This window comes from Cuculus canorus, chromosome 3 (genome assembly GCF_017976375.1).
Source record: "Cuculus canorus isolate bCucCan1 chromosome 3, bCucCan1.pri, whole genome shotgun sequence".
Lineage (NCBI taxonomy): Eukaryota > Metazoa > Chordata > Aves > Cuculiformes > Cuculidae > Cuculus > Cuculus canorus.
The window spans coordinates 67,829,959-67,847,132 of NC_071403.1; the positions used below are offsets into that span (position 1 = coordinate 67,829,959).

The 17,174-nt window shown below is 48.7% G+C and overlaps 1 protein-coding gene across 7 annotated transcripts in view; it reads right to left on the reverse strand.

Moving 5' to 3' along the window:
- The window catches only part of NCOA1 (nuclear receptor coactivator 1), a 184,069-nt gene that overhangs the window by 47,161 nt on the left and 119,734 nt on the right, over positions 1–17,174 (reverse strand). For all 7 annotated transcript variants that reach the window (XM_054064102.1, XM_054064100.1, XM_054064098.1 and 4 more), the window contains one exon: positions 16,650–16,816. In XM_054064102.1, coding sequence (XP_053920077.1) covers positions 16,650–16,816 — 167 coding nt within the window. The remainder of the gene's footprint in view (positions 1–16,649; positions 16,817–17,174) is intronic.

Here is a 17,174-nt window from a genome sequence, read left to right on the forward strand (position 1 = left end):
AGGCCGATTCACGGTGTGCTGTAAATGAACCAAAGGGTGGATGTAACGTGTGCCTGTAAAAGTGTTCAGTAGTTGCAAGTACAGCTCTGGGCCATGGGAAGTCCCTGGGGAAAAAGGGATGTACAGGAGCAAGCCATGTGTTATGGGAAGCCACCTAGAGAAGATGGAGCCATGTGGTATGGGAAGTCACCCAGAGAAGAATAAGATATGCGGGATGCAAAGCTACCCAAGATGTAGCCATGTGGTATGGAAACAGAGGGATCTGGACAGCCTGAATCAAAGGGCCAAGGCCAATCGTATGAGATTCAACGAGGCCAAGTGCTGGGTTCAGTATTTGGGACACAACAACCCCATGCAGTGTTCCTGGCTTGGGGAAGGGTGCCTGGAAAGCTGCTCCACAGAAAAGGCCCTGGGGGTGCTGGTCAACAGCAGCTGAACATGAGCCAGCAAGGTGGGCAAGAAGGCCAACAGCATCCTGGCTTGGATCAGCCACCGTGTGGCCAGCAGGAGTAGGGAAGGGATCGTCCCCCTGGGCTTAGCACCAGTGAGGCTGCACTTCGAATCCTGGGTTCAGTTTTGGGCCCCTCACTCCAAGAAAGACCTTCAGAGGCTGGAGCACATCCACAGAAGGGGAACAATGCTGGGGAAGGGTCTGGAACCCAGGCGTCCTGGGAGCGGCTGAGGGCCCTGGGGTAGTTTAGCCTGGAGAGGAGGAGGCTGAGGGGAGACCTCATCGCCCTCTGCAGCTCCGTGAAAGGAGGCTGGAGTGAGGTGGGTGCTGGTCTCTTCTCCCAAGTATCAAGGGATAGGACAAGAGGAAATGGCCTCACATTGTGCCATGGGAGGTTTAGATTGGATATTAGGAACAATTTGTTTACTGAAACAGTGGTGAAGCCCTGGCAGAGACTGCTCAGGGTAGTGATGGAATTCCCATCCCTGGAGGGGTTAAAAAAATATGTAGATGTGGCACTTCAGGACATGATTCGGTAGGCATGGCGGGGTTGGGCAGATGGTTAGACTGGATGATCTTAGAGGTCTTTTCCAACCTTAATGATTCTATGATTTTATGGTATACAAAGCCAGAAAGAGAAGATGGAGCACATATTAGGAGAAAATCACCAGAGAAGATGGAGCCATGTGGTATAGGAATCCATCTGGAGATGACAGATACCCCATGCAGGTGAAGACTGCTCTCTGGTTAACCTGCACAGAGCCTGCTCAGTAGGACCTCACTTCCAAAACAAACTTAACTTCTTCCAGTACAATCATTGCCTGTAGAACTGTGGGTGCAGAGCAAAATGCTGGATGTTCACAGCACAAAGGCAGAGTTCTCAGGTGTCCCAAAGCAGGTGAGTGCCCAGGTGTCCAGAGAACTCATGGATGCCCCAGCCCTGGAGATGTTCAAGGCCAGGTTGGATGGGGTTTGAGCAACCTGATCTGGTGGAAGGTGTCCCTGCCCATGGCAGGAGGTTGAAACTGGATGGGCTTTAAGGTCCCTTCCAACCCAAAGTATTCTGTGAATCTACAATTGTATGGCTAAGGAACAAGGCTGAATATCCATCCTTGGGAAATACTGCAGAGACTCGTGTGATAGGGTTCTGTCCCTAGGGCCAAGGTGCAGTCACCTGCAACTACTTTGTTAGGTACTGTGTCCATTATTTCAAGACTCTGGGATGGTCCAGACTATTCCCTGATCCCACAAGAAGCTGTCCACGCATGTAATTCAGTGTTGCAGCACAGCAGCTGCACCAAACCTGAGGCGAACATCAGCCTGGGGAACCTGATCCACCACACCAACATTCATCAACCCCACTCATCGTGATACGGACTTAATGATTTAAAGGGTAGCGACCTGAGTCTGGTGGTTTAAATAATTAATGAAAACCTGTCTTGGAAGGCAGAAGGAATGGTGAGAAATACCATTTTAAACAACCCAAATTGTATTGTTGGTTCTTCACCCAATGTCCTGGTGAGGCTTTAAGTTCCTACAAACACCCCATGATGAAAGTATGGGGCTTAGGAGAGCAGAATAAGGCAGATGAGGAGCTCGGCAGCTGGGCATCGGGGAATAACGCAGCCCCAGAGGGAGGGAGACTGCTCCTGCATCTCCCAGACTCGTGTCCCAGCAAGTTTGTTTGCTTTGCCCAACCATGGTGCTCAGCATAATAAAAGCGATTATCTCCTTGTACAAATCTCCCTTTATTTCCTTTGCTCGCAGGAGCATTAGGAGGATTAAGGTCTATAAAAGTTTGTTCAGGGGAAAAGCTGAAATGAAAACAGAAGGACTTGCACAGCTGGCTCCAAGTTTGGGCTATTTTTCTCCATAATAAAGAGCTTTATTGTGTTACTTCTTGGTTTTTAGGCACAACAATGCCCTATTAGGCGCAATGATAGGTCTATACTCAAGACTGTCGCCTGCAACACAAGCTGGGGCAAGCTTCCCTCTGAACTCCCTCTCTTGCAAAGGACATGATGACCAGCACAGATGAGATGCCTCCATCAAGAGTGCTAGCAGAGAGGTGGGAGGGACCTCCATTGTCCTGCTCCAGTGCCCAAAGGGATGGATGAACCTCTTTCTGATCGTCAACAAAATGAACCAGGGTCCAGAGCAGAGGAGGCAAAATCCTGCTAGGGTGACATCCCAGGGGAAGAAGAGTCTTAAAACAGAATCACAGAATGGTTTGGGTTGGAAGAGACCTTGAAGCCCATTCAGTTCCAACACCCTGCCATGGGCAGGAACACCTCCCGCTGCCTCAGGCTGCTTAAAGCCCCAGACAGTCAGCCTCTAACACCTCCAGGACATGGGGCATCCATGACTTCTCTAGGAAACCTGAGACAGGGCCTCACAGGAAACATTTCTGCCTAAGATCTCATCTCAATCTCCCCTCTTTCAGCTGAAAATCATTCCCTCTCATCCTGTCCCTGCACTCCCTTATCAAGAGCCCCTCCCCAGCTTTCCTGGAGCCCCTTTCAGTACAGCAAGGTTGCTCTAAGGTCTCCTTGGAGCCTTCTCTTCTCTAGGCTGAACAACCCCAACTTTCTCAGCCTGTCCTCGGATGGGAAGTGCTCCAGCTCCTGGGTCATCTTCATGGCCTCCTCTGGACTCAATGCAATAGATCACAGAATCACAGAATCACAAGGTTGGAAAGGACCCATTGGATCATCGAGTCCAACCATTCCTAACACTCCCTAAACCATGTCCCTAAGCACTTCATCCACCCGTTCCTTAAACACCTCCAGGGAAGGCGACTCGACCACCTCCCTGGGCAGATCCAGGTCCTTTCTGTGCTGAAGACTCCAGAACTGAATGCAGGACTCCTGGAACAGAGTCCTGGAAAACAGTTTTTTTCCATCTCTACAAAGGGTAAGGATGGCCAGGAAAAGGGCTTTGAAGAAAGGGGATTTTTTTCTTCCTCCTTTCCTGCCTCTCTTAGAAATGAAACTCCATCAAAATAAAAAAAAAAAAAAAAAAAGTGGAAGAAAACAGCTAATCCAGCAGAGCAGAAGGCGAGAGGAGGAGTGATTTCTACAGGTGGTTTATGAGTCTCTGCATGATCCACGCACCTCTCACATCCTATCAGATCTTTTTCTTACGGCGAGGTGCGAAAGGATTTATTAGTCCTTGACAGTGTGAGATGTTTAAAAGCTTGAGGATGCAATAACCAAATGTTCACTTGTGAAAAGGAAGGCGCCGTTTGGAGAGGGCTGTGCGATTCTGAGCAGCCTCTCCTTCCCCTCGGTCTATATTTAAGCTGCCAGCAAGATTAAAACTGTCAGAGCGGGGATGCGAATTGTATTGACATGCTTTGTAGGTGGGATGGCTCCATAAAATAAACATCTACAGAGGATGCTCCCTGGCGTGGCTGCACAGGCAGAGATTTTTATAGTTGTGACCTGGGGGAGTTTGTATCTGAAATCAATTCCTGATATCAAACATATTCCAGAGGCTACGGAGAGACAGACTTCACAAATGCCTGCAGAGAGCGTGGGCAGGGATGCAACCCATTTAACGTCTTGTGTTGAAACTAAAGTGCAGAGAAGGGGAGGGTGTGAAATTCCCAGAACCTGCTCCAACAAACTCATTGCCCTCGTGTGTGAGGTGTAATTATTTAAGGTCTGTCTACAACTACCTGAAAGGAGGTTGTAGTGAGGCTTCCTAAAATCTCATCTCAATCTCCCCTCTTACAGCTTCAAACCGTTCCCCCTCATCCTATCCCTGCACTTCCTGATCAAGAGCCCCTCCCCAGCTTTCATGGAGCCCCTTTCAGTACTGGGAGGCTGCTCGAAGGTCTCCTCACAGCCTTCTCTTCTCCAGGCTGAACAAGCCCAACTCGCTCAGCCTGCCCTCATACGGGAGGTGCTCCAGCCCTTGTATCATCTCTGTGGCTTCCTCTGGACTAGCTCTTGTCCTTCCTGTGCTGAGGACTCCAGAACTGGATGCTGGACTCCAGGTGAAGTTTCACCAGAGCAGAGCAGAGGGGCAGAATCCCCTCCCTGCCCCTGCTGGTCCCACTGCTTTGGATGCAGCCCAGGACACAGTCTGGCTTTCTGGGCTGTGAGTGCCCATTGCCGGCTCATGTTGAGCTTCTCATTCACCAAAATGTTCAGATTTATAGAGATGAAGGCCAGTAGAGATCACCAGATTGACTAATTTGACTTCTTGAACATTGCAGAGCCATCAGAGTTCACCCTCTTCCACCTCCACAAGCCCTGAACTTCTGTTTGGCCAAACACAGATGCAACCCACCACTTCGCTTGGCAGTTGGTTCCCAAAGCAACCATCCTCTCTCCCAGTTGTAACTCTCTGCCCAAGTCCTAATTTGTTTTTGTCTGGCTTCAGCTTTGAGTCATCCTCTCTTGTGCTGGATTTAAAAACGTCTTTAGTAGCCAGCATTTTCCGTTCTTGTTAATGTTTACAGTGTCATCACCATGTCCCCACTCTTTTGTTTTACCCCTGGATACACTCAACAGAGCTCTTCAACCTTCCAAGCTGCAAGACATTTTCTCCAGCCCCTGGCTCATTTCTGTGGCTCTCTTCTCCACCTCCTCTGGATTTTGCAACACTCTTCAAGCCTGGATACCATGCCTGAGCTCCAATTTTGTCTCATCAACTCCATGCACATGTAACATAGAATCATAGAACCATTAAGGTTGGAAAAGGTCTCTAAGCTCACCCAGTTCAACCATAAGCCAAACACCACTGTGTCAACTAAACCATGTCCCTAACGGCCACAGTCACATGTTTTTTTAAGCCCTCCAGAGATAGGGACTCCACCACTGCACTGGGCAGCATCTCCCAAGGCTTCACCAATCTTCCTGTGAAGGAACTGTTCCTCATATCTAATTTAAAATTCCCCTAGTGCAACTTCAGGCTATTTTCTCTCGTCACATCACTTGTTACTTGGAAGACCAGCAACCACCTGGCTACAAACTCCTTTCAGGGAGCTGCAGAGAATGATGAGGTCTCCCCTCACCCCCTTCTTTTCCAGGCTGAATAATCACTCAGATTGTGACAGCCTGGGTCAATTTGCTCCAGAAAAAAATGAAGTTCAGTTGAAGGAAATAGAGAAAAGAGCTATTGGGTCGATTAAAGGAAAGGCATAACTATCTGACACCAAGATCCTACGAGAGGTGGGTTTGTTGAACAAATCAAGAAGGAAACAAGAGCAACAACTTCATAAAAATACAGTAGGGAAGGGTGGTAATTACCAAAGACAAGTAAGAATAAACCAAATTAAAGTGCAACACTGACACAGAAAAGATCCAAAACTCATTTCCACTGAAAAGGAGCAGGTGGTTTCACCCTCTTCAGGATCTGAGAAAGATTCCTGGAGGAATGAAGTGAAACAGTTAAAAGGACTGGATCTGTTTGTACTCTGTTTACCTTGGATCAGTCTCCCACTTGAGGGCTTTCCGTGGGCACCTACAGAAGCCAAGGAGGAATTCCCCCTCCCGCTGATGTCTAATCTAGCCTCCAGGGTTTGGGTGTTTTCTTTCTCTGTAGTTCTCTAACGTACAGTGAAATATTGGCTTCTGAGACAGGAGGAAAGCCATGTAAATCCCTTCCTTTAGCAGCATGAGTAGCTTCATCAGGGTTAATCCAGCCACCAGATTTGGGATGAAGCACCTGCAAACATCCAGCACTGCTGGCCAGGACGGTCCTTCCCGACTTCTCAAGCCCAGGGATGAATCATAGAATGCTCTGGGTTGGAAGAGATGTTTATAGATTATCCAGTCCAAATTACCTGCTGGAGAAGGGACATCTTCCACTGGACCAAGTTGCTCAGAGCCCCACCCAACCTGAGTTTGAATGTTTCCAGGAATGGGCTTCCACTACCTCCCTGGGCAACCTGTGCCAGTGTTTCACCATGAAGATGGAGGAAGACAGAGTCTAGAAAACAGTGTTTGAAGGCAGGTGCAAAGCTCCCCTCTCCTGACCTCCCTTGAAGCAAACAAAACCAGGAGAAGTCCAATAAAGTCAATGCATTTCCAGAGGAGACCACAGCATCAGCCTGACAGTTGTAGCCCGAAGACATTCCAATCTAATTTTAGATTTGATACAAACCTTAATGTGGTTTTAATTAATTAATTAAAAAAATCCTTTAATTAATGTAAACCCCTTAAAGCATGTTTCATTTACTCCATTTCCAGGAGACATTTCCACTTTTCTTGCTCCTCAGATGCCATTATATTGCTTCCTTTTGTTCTTCAGTCCAACTTCCAATGTTAGATCTAAACTTCTGTTTAGTAAGCCGTTTTCTCTGCTCCGTTCTGTTGAGACCTCACCGGGAGCCCTGCATCCAGCTCTGGAGTCTTCAGCACAGAAAGGACATGGATCTATTGGATCAAAACTGGAGGAGGGCACAAAGTTTATACAAGGGCTCCAGTACAAGGCCAGACTGGATCTGCTGGAGTAGAGTCCAAAGGAGGACACTAAGATGGTCTGAGGGCTTGAGCACCTCCCATCCGAGGACCAGATGTGAGACTAGGGGTTGCTCAGTCTGGAGAAGAGAAGGCTGCAGGGAGACCTTAGAGCAGCCTCCCAGTACTGAAAGGGGCTTCAGGAAAGCTGGGGAGGGGCTTTTGATCAGGAAGTGCAGAGACAGGACAAGCAAAATGGTTTTCAGCTGAAAGAGGGGAGATTGAGATGAGATCTTAGGAAGAAATGTTTTGCTGTGAGGGTGGTGAGGCTCTGGCCCAGGCTGCCCAGAGAATGGTGGCTGCCCCATCCCTGGAGGTGTTCAAGGCTAGGTGGGCTGGGACTTTGAGTGACCTGATCCAGTGGGAGGTCTCCCTGACAATGGAAGGAGGGCTGGAACTGGATGGGCTTTAATGTCTCTTCCCACCCAAGCTATTCCATGATTCTATGATTTTCTGACCACTGCTAAATAAAGCAAAGGCTTTTTTCCTTCTCTTTTTAAAGCTAACCATATGTTGGCATTGCCAACTCAAGAAGAAACTCAACATTCATTTTCAAGATGATTCCATATATCCTAATGAGGACCCAGGACCTCTCTGTACCAGAAGCCATACACGTATATGACAAAATACATCCAGGGCCAAATCCAAGCATATGACAAGATAGTAGGGAGTCTTAATTAAAGGAAACCACTGACAGCCCAATGATTGTGTGCAACAGAGCAGCCAAAATCAATAATTATTTCATATACTTCACTTAATTAGCCCACTGTATTTACCCAAAAGGAAAATTACTTCCCTGAGTGGGTTAACTCCAAATGGGGGTGGTCTTACATCTCCTCTTCTTTTTGGGTTGATGTGCCCTCGTGACAAAGCAGCACAAACCTGCCTCAAGATGCTGGTTATGGCCAGACTTCAGGAAAAAGAAAATAAAACTGTATCAGGAAGACACAGCTTTTCCACTGTTTTGGTGAACATAAAAATACAACATGCAAACCACATGAAGTTCAACAAAACCAAGTGCAAGGTCCTGTACTTGGGCCAGGGGAGCTGCAGCCTGAGTGGAGAATGGATTGCTAGCAGCCCCGAGAAGAAGGACTTGGGGTGCTGTGGATGAGAAACTCAACATGAGCCGGCAATCGGCGTTCGCAGCCCAGAAAGCCAAACCGTGTCTTGGGCTGCATCCAAAGCAGTGGGAACAGCAGGGCCAGGGAGGGGATTCTGCCCCTCTCTTCCACTCTGATGAGACCTCACCTGCAGCCTTGCATCCAGTTATAGAGTGCTCAGCACTGGAAGGACATGGATCTGCTGGAGCGAGTCCAGAGGAGGCCATGGAGGTGATAGAAGGGCTGGAGCACCTCCCAACCAAGGACAGGCTGAGAGGGTTGTTCCTCCTGGAGAAGAGAAGGCTGCGGGATGACCTTAGAGCAGCCGTCCAGTACTGAAAAGGGCTCCAGGAAAGATGCGGAGGGGCTCTTGATCAAGAAGTGCAGAGAAAGGACAAGGGGAAACGGCTTTAAGATGAAAGAGGGGAGATTGAGATGAGATCTTAGTAAGAAATGTTTTCTTGTGAGGCTGGTGAGTCCCTGGCCCAGGTTGCCCAGAGAACTGGTGGCTGCCCCATCCCTGGAGGGGTTCAAGGCCAGGTTGGATGGAGCTTTGAGCAACCTGATCCAGTGCGAGGTGTCACTGCCCATGGCAGGGTTTGGAACTGGATGGATTTAAAGATCCCTTCCCACCCAAACCATTACATGATCCTATGATACAAGTGCTAAACAGTTTTGGTGGACACCTCCATGCAGTAGAAGAATGCATTGTGGAATTTTTTGTGTAGTCACAGAAGAGACAAAAATGCTTTTACCCCTAAAACACCCCAAAATCATGAAACTAAAGGCCCAGGAAGCAGCATTCGCCTCTCTCTTCTCAGTCTCCATGCCCACAGCAACTCAACTTAAAAACTGAGGATCATCTTGAGGTTGATCTTTAAGGTCCCTTCGAGCCCAAACCACCCAATGATTCTATCTTTGCACGTTAACACAGTAACATTCAAGAAATAAATATAATTTTTTTGTGCAGTGCCTTTTAAAACACCCCAAAATTAGGTCACTTCTCTGCAGCTTTATTACAAAATAAAACTGCATTAATAAAGATCTGATTTTTTTCTTTTTCCTTATACTCTAGAAGGATAAATTCAGCAGGTCCCACACTGCAAAGCCTGGCTTCACTGGGGTTAAAGGTGTCCTGCATAAAATCACAGAATCGTTAGGTTGGAAAAGACCTTTGAGATCATCGAGTCCAACCATACCTGTCCACTACTAAACCAGATCCCTGAGCACATCATCTGCCTGTCTTTTAAATCCCTCCAAGGATGGTGATTCCACCACCTCCCTGAGCAGCCTCTGCCAGTACCTGAGATCCCTTTCTATGAAGAAATTGTTCCTGATGTCCAATTTGAACCTGCCCTGGTCAGCTTGAGGCCATTTCCTCTCGTCCTATCACTTTCACTTGGGAGAAGAGACCAACACCCACCTGGCTCCAACCTCCTTTCAGGTAGTTGTAGAGAGCTATGAGGTCTCCCCTCAGCCTCCTTTTCTGCAGGCTAAACAACCCCAGGTCCCTCAGCCACCTCTCATACCACTTGTTCTCCAGTGCCCTGCCCAGCTCCGTTCCCCTTCTCCAGATATGCTCCAGCCCCTCAGGGTCTTTCTTGGAGTGAGGGACTCAAAATTGAACCCAGGATTCGAGGTGTGGCCTTACCAGCTCCGAGTGCAGGGGGACAATCCCTTCCCCACTCCTGCTGGCTCATGTTCAGCCACTGTTGACCAGCATCTCCAGGTCGTTTTCCCCCGGCAGCTTCCCAGCCACTCTTCCCCAGGCCTAGAGCACCACATGGGGTTGTTGTGTCCCCAGCACAGGACATGGCACTTGGCCTTGTTGAACCCCATCCCATTGGCCTCAGCCCATGGATCCAGCCTGTCCAGATCCTTCTGCAGAGCCTCCCTGCCCTCTCGCAGACAAACATTTCTGCCCAGCTTATTGTCATCTGCAAACTTACTAAGGGTGCACTCAACCCCATCACCCAGATCACTAATACTGAACAGAATTGGCCCAAACACTAAGCTTTGGGGAACATCATTTGTGACCAGTGTACAACTGGACTGAACTCCATTACTGGATTTAACCCACGGGGTCATACGACTCCGTCACTGTAAGAAGCATTGTGCTGGAAGGGAAAGCAGCAACTTGGAGTCTTTGATCAAATAAATTGTACAAATCCAGGGAAATACAGAATAAACCCTTAATTTTGGCAACTCCAGAGTAAATCTGCTGGGGCTTTTTGGACCTTGCAGGGCCAGAAACTCTTGTGCATTGCCCGACTCATCCTGGTGGGGACCAGGTGCCATGTGGCGGCTGCTCCTGAATCCGGTAGCTGCCGGCTCTGCGCAGCGAGTCCTGCAGAAGCTGAACATACGGCAGCACAGCAGGAGAGACCGGCAGCGAGCAGCGATGAGCAAGTGCAGGAAGGACAGAGGAAGGAGGTCCCTTGGATGTTGGCGGTTATAGAGTCGTTTGCAAGGCCTTCAGAGGTATTTCAAGGGCAATATTCTGCTGCTGTTTGGGTTTGTAGGTAGTGTAATGAAAAGCTCGATACTACTTGATTTATTCTATTATGGTGCTGCATTTCTACTCCTGCTCTGGAGGGAAATGCAGCAGCCAATCAAAGAAGAGAGTTTTTGGTAAAAGTCTTGGTGGCTTCATCTTAGAAAGGACATTGTCAGGGTATCTCTACAAGGGAGATGAGATGACCTCTCTGCCGGTCCCCATCTCCATCAGATCTCTGCATGTTGCCCATTATGCCTTCTATAAACCAAAGGTTATCTCTCTCCAAAACTGGGGTCTTTAATTAAAAATGTCTACCAGGGAAAAAAGGAAAATATTTTTCTGGAGTCTGCATAGAATCGCAGAAGCATGGAATGGTTTGAGTGGGAAAGGACCTTTAAATCCATCCAGTTCCAACCCCCTAACACAGGCAGAGACACCTCCCACTCGATCAGGTTGCTCAAAGCCCCATCCAACCTGGCCTTGAATATCTCCATGGATGGGGCAGCCACCACCAATCTGGGCAACCTGGGCCAGGACCTCACCACACTCATTGTGAAGAATTTCTTCCTAATTCCTAATCTAAACCTTACCCCCTTCCAACCTTGAAAATCAAATCCTGCCTGGATGAAGCATATCATGTGATGCATGTTTGGAAGAGCCTAAATCAGCAATGAGGGCTTCTCACACAAGCACTGAGCTCTGCAGCTTTGAGCTGATTTCATGCATTTGAGGAATGGTTTGGGTTGGAAGGAACCCCAAAGCTCACCCAGTTCCAACCCCCTGCCATAGGCAGGGACACGTCCTACTAGACTGGGTTGCTCAAAGGCCCAACCAACCTGGCCTCGAACACCTCCAGGGATGGGGGAGCCACCACTTGTCTGGGCAACCTGGGCCAGGGTCTCCCAACTACACAGCAAAACAGTTCTTCCTGAGATCTCATCTCAGTCTCCCCTCTTTCTGCTGAAAACTCTTCTCCCTTGTCTTGTCCCTCTACGCCCTGAGAAAAAGCACCTCCCCAGCTTTTCTGGAGCCTCTTTCAGAACAGGGAGACTGCTAGAAGGTCTCTCTGCAACCTTCTCCAAGCTGAATAACCGCAACTCTCTCAGCCTGTCCTTGTATTGGAGGTGCTCCAGTGCTCACATCATCTCCATGTCCTCCTCTGGACTCACTCCAACAGATCCATGTCCTTCCTGTGCTGAGGACTCCAGAACTGAACGCAGGGCTCCAGATGAATTCTCACCAGAGCAGAGCAGAACGGTAGAATCCCCTCCCTGGCCCTGCTGGTCCCACTGCTTTGGATGCAGCCCAGGACACGGCTGGTTTCTGGGCTGCGAGTGCCCATTGCTGGCTCATGTTGAGCTTCTTATCCACCAACAGCCCAAAGTGCCTTGGACAGCAGAGTCTGGTGTCGCAGGGGCATTGTATACCAGGGCTTCTCCTTGGAGATAGTGTGACTCTAACCTCCACAAGGTAGATATCAAATATTACATCCTTTTTAGAAAAGAATGAAAACAATTGGTGGCCTGTGCATCAAACAGCATTTCCAGTTTCTTTGCTTACTTTTGTACTCTCCACATGACCAAGATACCTCATTCTTGCATTTGAAACTTCCCAGCAGCAACCAGTTCTCCTCCTTGTCCTGCAGCCTCCTGACTCCAGTGTATCTCCACTACGCTGCCCTGATTGCTTCTTCCAACAGCCTTCACACCATCTTTGCTAACCCTACAAGCCAAAGAGTGCCATACATTCAGTAGCAAAGCTGTCCAGTTTGCCTCCATCTGTCAGGTTTTGACCTCAGCAGCACTGCTCTGAATTCCAACAACCTTGGGTGAGCTCCCCTCTGTGTGATGGATGGACATCAGCTCCATCTCATGGTACAGCTCTGCAGTAGAGGATCCACTCCAGGAGAGGACCTACAGCATCCAAATGCTGGGTGTGAGGCCAATCTGAAGGCAAAGGGGAGGGAGGTCCATGTGGATGGACTGCTACCCCATGGAGCCCAGGTGAGATGCTTGGAGAGTTGCGTATGAGGAGCAGCTGAGGGCCTTGGGGCTGGTTAGTCTGGAGAAGAGGAGGCTGAGGGGAGACCTCATCACTCTCTGCGGCTCCCAGAAAGGGGGTTGTAGTGAGGTGGGTGCTGGTCTCTTCTCCCAAGTAACAAGGGGTAGGATGAGAGGAAATGGCCTCAAGTTGTGCCAGGGGAAGTTTAGATTGGATATGAGGAATGATTTCTTTACTCAAAGAGTGGTGAAGCCCTGTCAGAAGTCCTCATGCCTGGAGGTGTTAAAAAAACATGTAGCTGTAACACTTGGGGACATGATTTAGTCGGTACAGTGGGGCTGGGCTGATGGCTGGACTGGATGAGCTTAGAGGGCTTTTCCAACCTCAATGATTCTCTGCTTCTATTCTATGATTCTACAATCTCCTCACTGCCTTCCACACCACTCAGCAGCCATCAGTGACCTTTTCTCCTCATTCCCCGGCGAGTGACCACACACAGGCATGGCACAGGATTTCAACGCTCAAACCGCTGGTCAAAAAAACTGGACAAACTTTTGCAGGACGGACAAAAGCTGAAAAATTAACTGTCTGGCCTCTTCCTCTACTGCATTTATTGCTGTCTTGGCAGATGAATTTCAGGTTGCTGCCACAGCCGCAAACTGCTTGTTCTGCCAACTGTACATTACTAACATTGGAAGGTGGCCAGACCTAGGGATCTCTTCTAAAAGCATTTGCTTCAGCCTTTAAATAGCAGCCCAGCAGGCAGGGGGAAGGGAGGGAGGGCTCAGCCCCTGCCTGCGATCCATCTGCAAGCTTCTGCTGGCTCCTCCTCCTCTCTGCAGGATAAAACTGAGGACGACTTGAGGTGGAGGTGAAGGGGTGGGGAGAGCTGGTGGGATACAACCTCCAAACTCTCCAGGGTCAGATGCAGGGATTGCCAATGGGATGCAATCTCCAAACCCTCCAGGGTCAACCACAGGGAGAGCCGGTGGGATGCAACCTCCAAACCCTCTGGGGATGTTGCCCTCCCAGGATGTCCCTACTCCTCCAGCACTGCCACTTGCCCTTTCCCAAGCTCCCCGGCTTTGCTCCTGGCATGTTATTAATTAAACTGATACAGGATGTTGGCCACTTTTCATTGGAATCTGCTCTGCTATGAGGTTTTGCTTCATTGTCCCCACTGCTTATGGATCTTCATAGAATCATCAGGATTGGAAAAGACTTCTAAGAGTATCAAGTCCAACCATTAACCCAGTACCACCTTTTCACTTATTACTGGGCTGAACTGCATCATTTGCTGGGTTTTCCATGATCCTGTGATTTGCTGGGACTTTCTAAGCCTGTTGTAACTCATTGCTGCAAAGTTCAAACTGCCTGGCTCCTCTCCAGTATACAAAATCACAGCTCCAGGTGATTCTCCTCATAAAGGAGCATGGTCACGCGCTGCAGGATATCATAGAACCAGGGAATGGTTTGGGTTGGAAGGGATCACAAAGCCCATCCAGTTCCAACACCCTGCCATGGGCAGGGATGCCTCCCACTGGATTGGGTTGCTCAAAACCCCATCCAACCTGGCCTTCAACACCTCCAGGGATGGGGCAACCACCACTCCTCTGGGCAACCTGGGCCAGGGCCTCATCATCCTCACAGGAAAACATTTCTTCCTATGATCTCATCTCAGTCTCCCCTTTTGAGGCTTATAGTTCACCATTCACAACACTTTAGCAACAAACCCACATCCTCAACAGGTAGCAAACATTAATTAGCTTTATGGCTGAGAAACAGAGAGAAGGAGAAAGGACATGGGCACAGAAACACAATGTCTAACACTTGATGTAACTACAAGGACAGAAAATTGTCTCTGGCCACAAATCTTATGAGCACAAGTGTTACTAGGAGCAGCTGAGGGAACTGGGATTGCTTAGCCTGGAGAAGAGGAGGCTGAAGGGTGACATCATCGCTCTCTACAACAACTTAAAAGGAGGTTGTGAGGTGGGTGCTGGTTTCTTCTCCCAAGTAACAAGAGATAGGAGAAGCGTAAATGGCCTCAAGATGTGCCAAGGAGGTTTAGATTCGACATTAGGAACAATTTATTCACTGAAAGAGAAGTGAAGCCCTGGCAGAGGCTGCCCAGGGCAGTGGTGGAGTTCCCATCCCTGGAGGAATTCAAAAAGCATGTGGCTGTGGCACTTGGGGACATGGTTTAGTCGGCACAGTGGGGCTGGGCTGATGGTTGGACTGGATGAGCTTATGATGATTCCATGATTCTATGAAATAGAATTCTGACATTTTGCCTTCTTTTTCCTACCTCCTCATATCAAATACTCATGCAGTAAACCAAGAACAAATACAGGCGAAGTTTCTTCTCTTCAGTAATTTGGCGCCACACGAGATAAGCGAGCAATACAGAGCAAAGCTCAAGGCATAATATTTTTAAGTAGTGCTTGTCCTAGTTAATGTTCAGCCCTGCTGTGCAATGTCAAGAAAACTAATGAACAGTGAAGTGGCAGCGAGCAGGAACCTGGCCGTACTCACTTGCTTCCCAACTCCTTTCACAGCCCAAGCACAACGTGAATGAAATTCAAAAGGAGTTTGTCCTGGTTCATCAGGAAGCCCAGGCAGCGTGTGCAACAAGAGCTGAATGCTTTGCTGCTGGGCTTGTGCCAAAAGCAAGTGCCCAAAATAAGAGTGAGCTGGGGGAACCTATGGCAACACCTGGCTTAAACTGAAAGAAGGGAGATTCAAACAAGAAAGAGGGCAGGAACTGCTTATGCTGAGGGTGGTGAAACACTGGCACAAGTTGCCCAGAGACGGTGGATGCTCCCTCCCTGGAAACATTCAAGGCCAGATTGTATAGGGCTTTGAGCAACCTAATCTGTTTGAAGGTGTCACTGCCCACTGCAGAAGTAGGACTAGATGGACTTAAAGGTCCTTTCTGACCTCAACAATTCTATGACTCTGTGAAACACCCAAGGTCACACTGAATGGGGCTCTGAGCAACCTGAACTGGTTGAAGGTGTCTCTTCTCACTGCATGGGGTTGAACTGGACAGGCTTTAAAGGCCCCTTCCCACCGAAACTGTTCTATGATTCAATGGAGTTCCTGTACATGCGAACCCATGTCCCAGCCATGGGTGTTGGGAAAACTTTTAACATTTGTTATCAGGCAACACGGCTCCTCCTGGAGCGTGCAGCAGGAGCTTTGGCAAAGGCAATGCTTGATGGACGACGTGCTCTCAGCACAGCACTGATACCGAGCGAGATTCACCTTGTGCACAAAGGACAAAGAGTTTGCATAAGGACAAAGTGTTTGCATGAAGAAGGAAAAGGCATTTGGATGAAGGGATAGGTATTTGGATGAAGGACAAAGCATTTGCACACACGAGGTGGGCAGCTCTTAGCAGGCACAATGCAGAGTGAGCTGGAGCCCACCTACAGCCACCCCAGGAGGGAAGCTGTGTTTGAAAGGACCTGAACCATTCCTCCTCATTATACCTTTCCCCTTCTCCTGTGCATTGCTTGAGCCCTTTGGACTTGAGTTTCACTCTATGAGTCGACACTTGGGGTGAATTTTAACCTTTATATGGCTTCCCAAGCATCTCTGTTCACCAGTTACAGCACCATAGTCACCAGTGGGAGGTGGATTACTGGCAACCAGACAGATTATGGGGGCATAAGGACAGATCTGACAAGGGTTCATGGTTTTTCACCAAGCCTTGCACTGTGGGTGGCAGAGCTGTGTCCTTCACCTTAGTCAGCCATAAAACGGGTTGCTGCACACAGGTAACAGCAGCACTTCTGATAAGCCCTTAATGGGCCTGATCCTGACCACTTAATGAGCACTTACTCATTACTTCAACCTAAGGAATAATCTCAGGATGAATCATAAACACTAAGTGCCACCTTGCACCAGAAGCAATCTCAAACAAGCCAAACAACAGAGGTGACGCATACCCTTCCCTATCACTGCTTCCATAATAGCCAGAGAAAGAAAACAGTCACAAATGGAATGATTATGTGATTTGTCATGAATTAAGTCATGATTCTTTGCTGCGATTTAGTGTCTGAAGGAGAATGCTCTCGCTCCAAAGCTTCCTGACAAGCCGAGGCAGGAGGTTGCACCCTTACCTTGCTCCAACCTCTTCATCTGCTGGATCTGGTCAACCGTCTTCTTTAGGATCTTGCATTTGTCGGGTTTGACGCTCAGGGTGTCGATGTCCCCGATGTTTGCAGACAGTAGCTCCGCCAGCTCCTCTAAATATTTGTTCTCCTGTTCCCGACGCCGCTTTTCATTGCTGTTAGAGAAGGGAAAAGAATTTAAAAGTCACGTTAAAGACTTTTTTCCCACTGCTCAGTCCAGTCACACCTGCGTACGGGACAAGAACTCAAAGACACAAGCAAGATGGGGCTTTGAGCAACCTGATGCAGTGGGAGGTGTCCCTGCCCATGGCAGCGGGTTTGGAACTGGATGGGCTTTAAGGTCTCTTCCAACCCAAACCATTCATGATTCTCTGTTCCTGGCCTCAGCTCATGGTGGGGCTGAGAAAATGCTGGTTACAAAAACTGAATCCAAAAGTCCACCTCAGTAAAAGATCTGTGCCTCAATGCCAATACTGTTGGGTTGTACTACATGGTCAAAGACGATGCACAGAT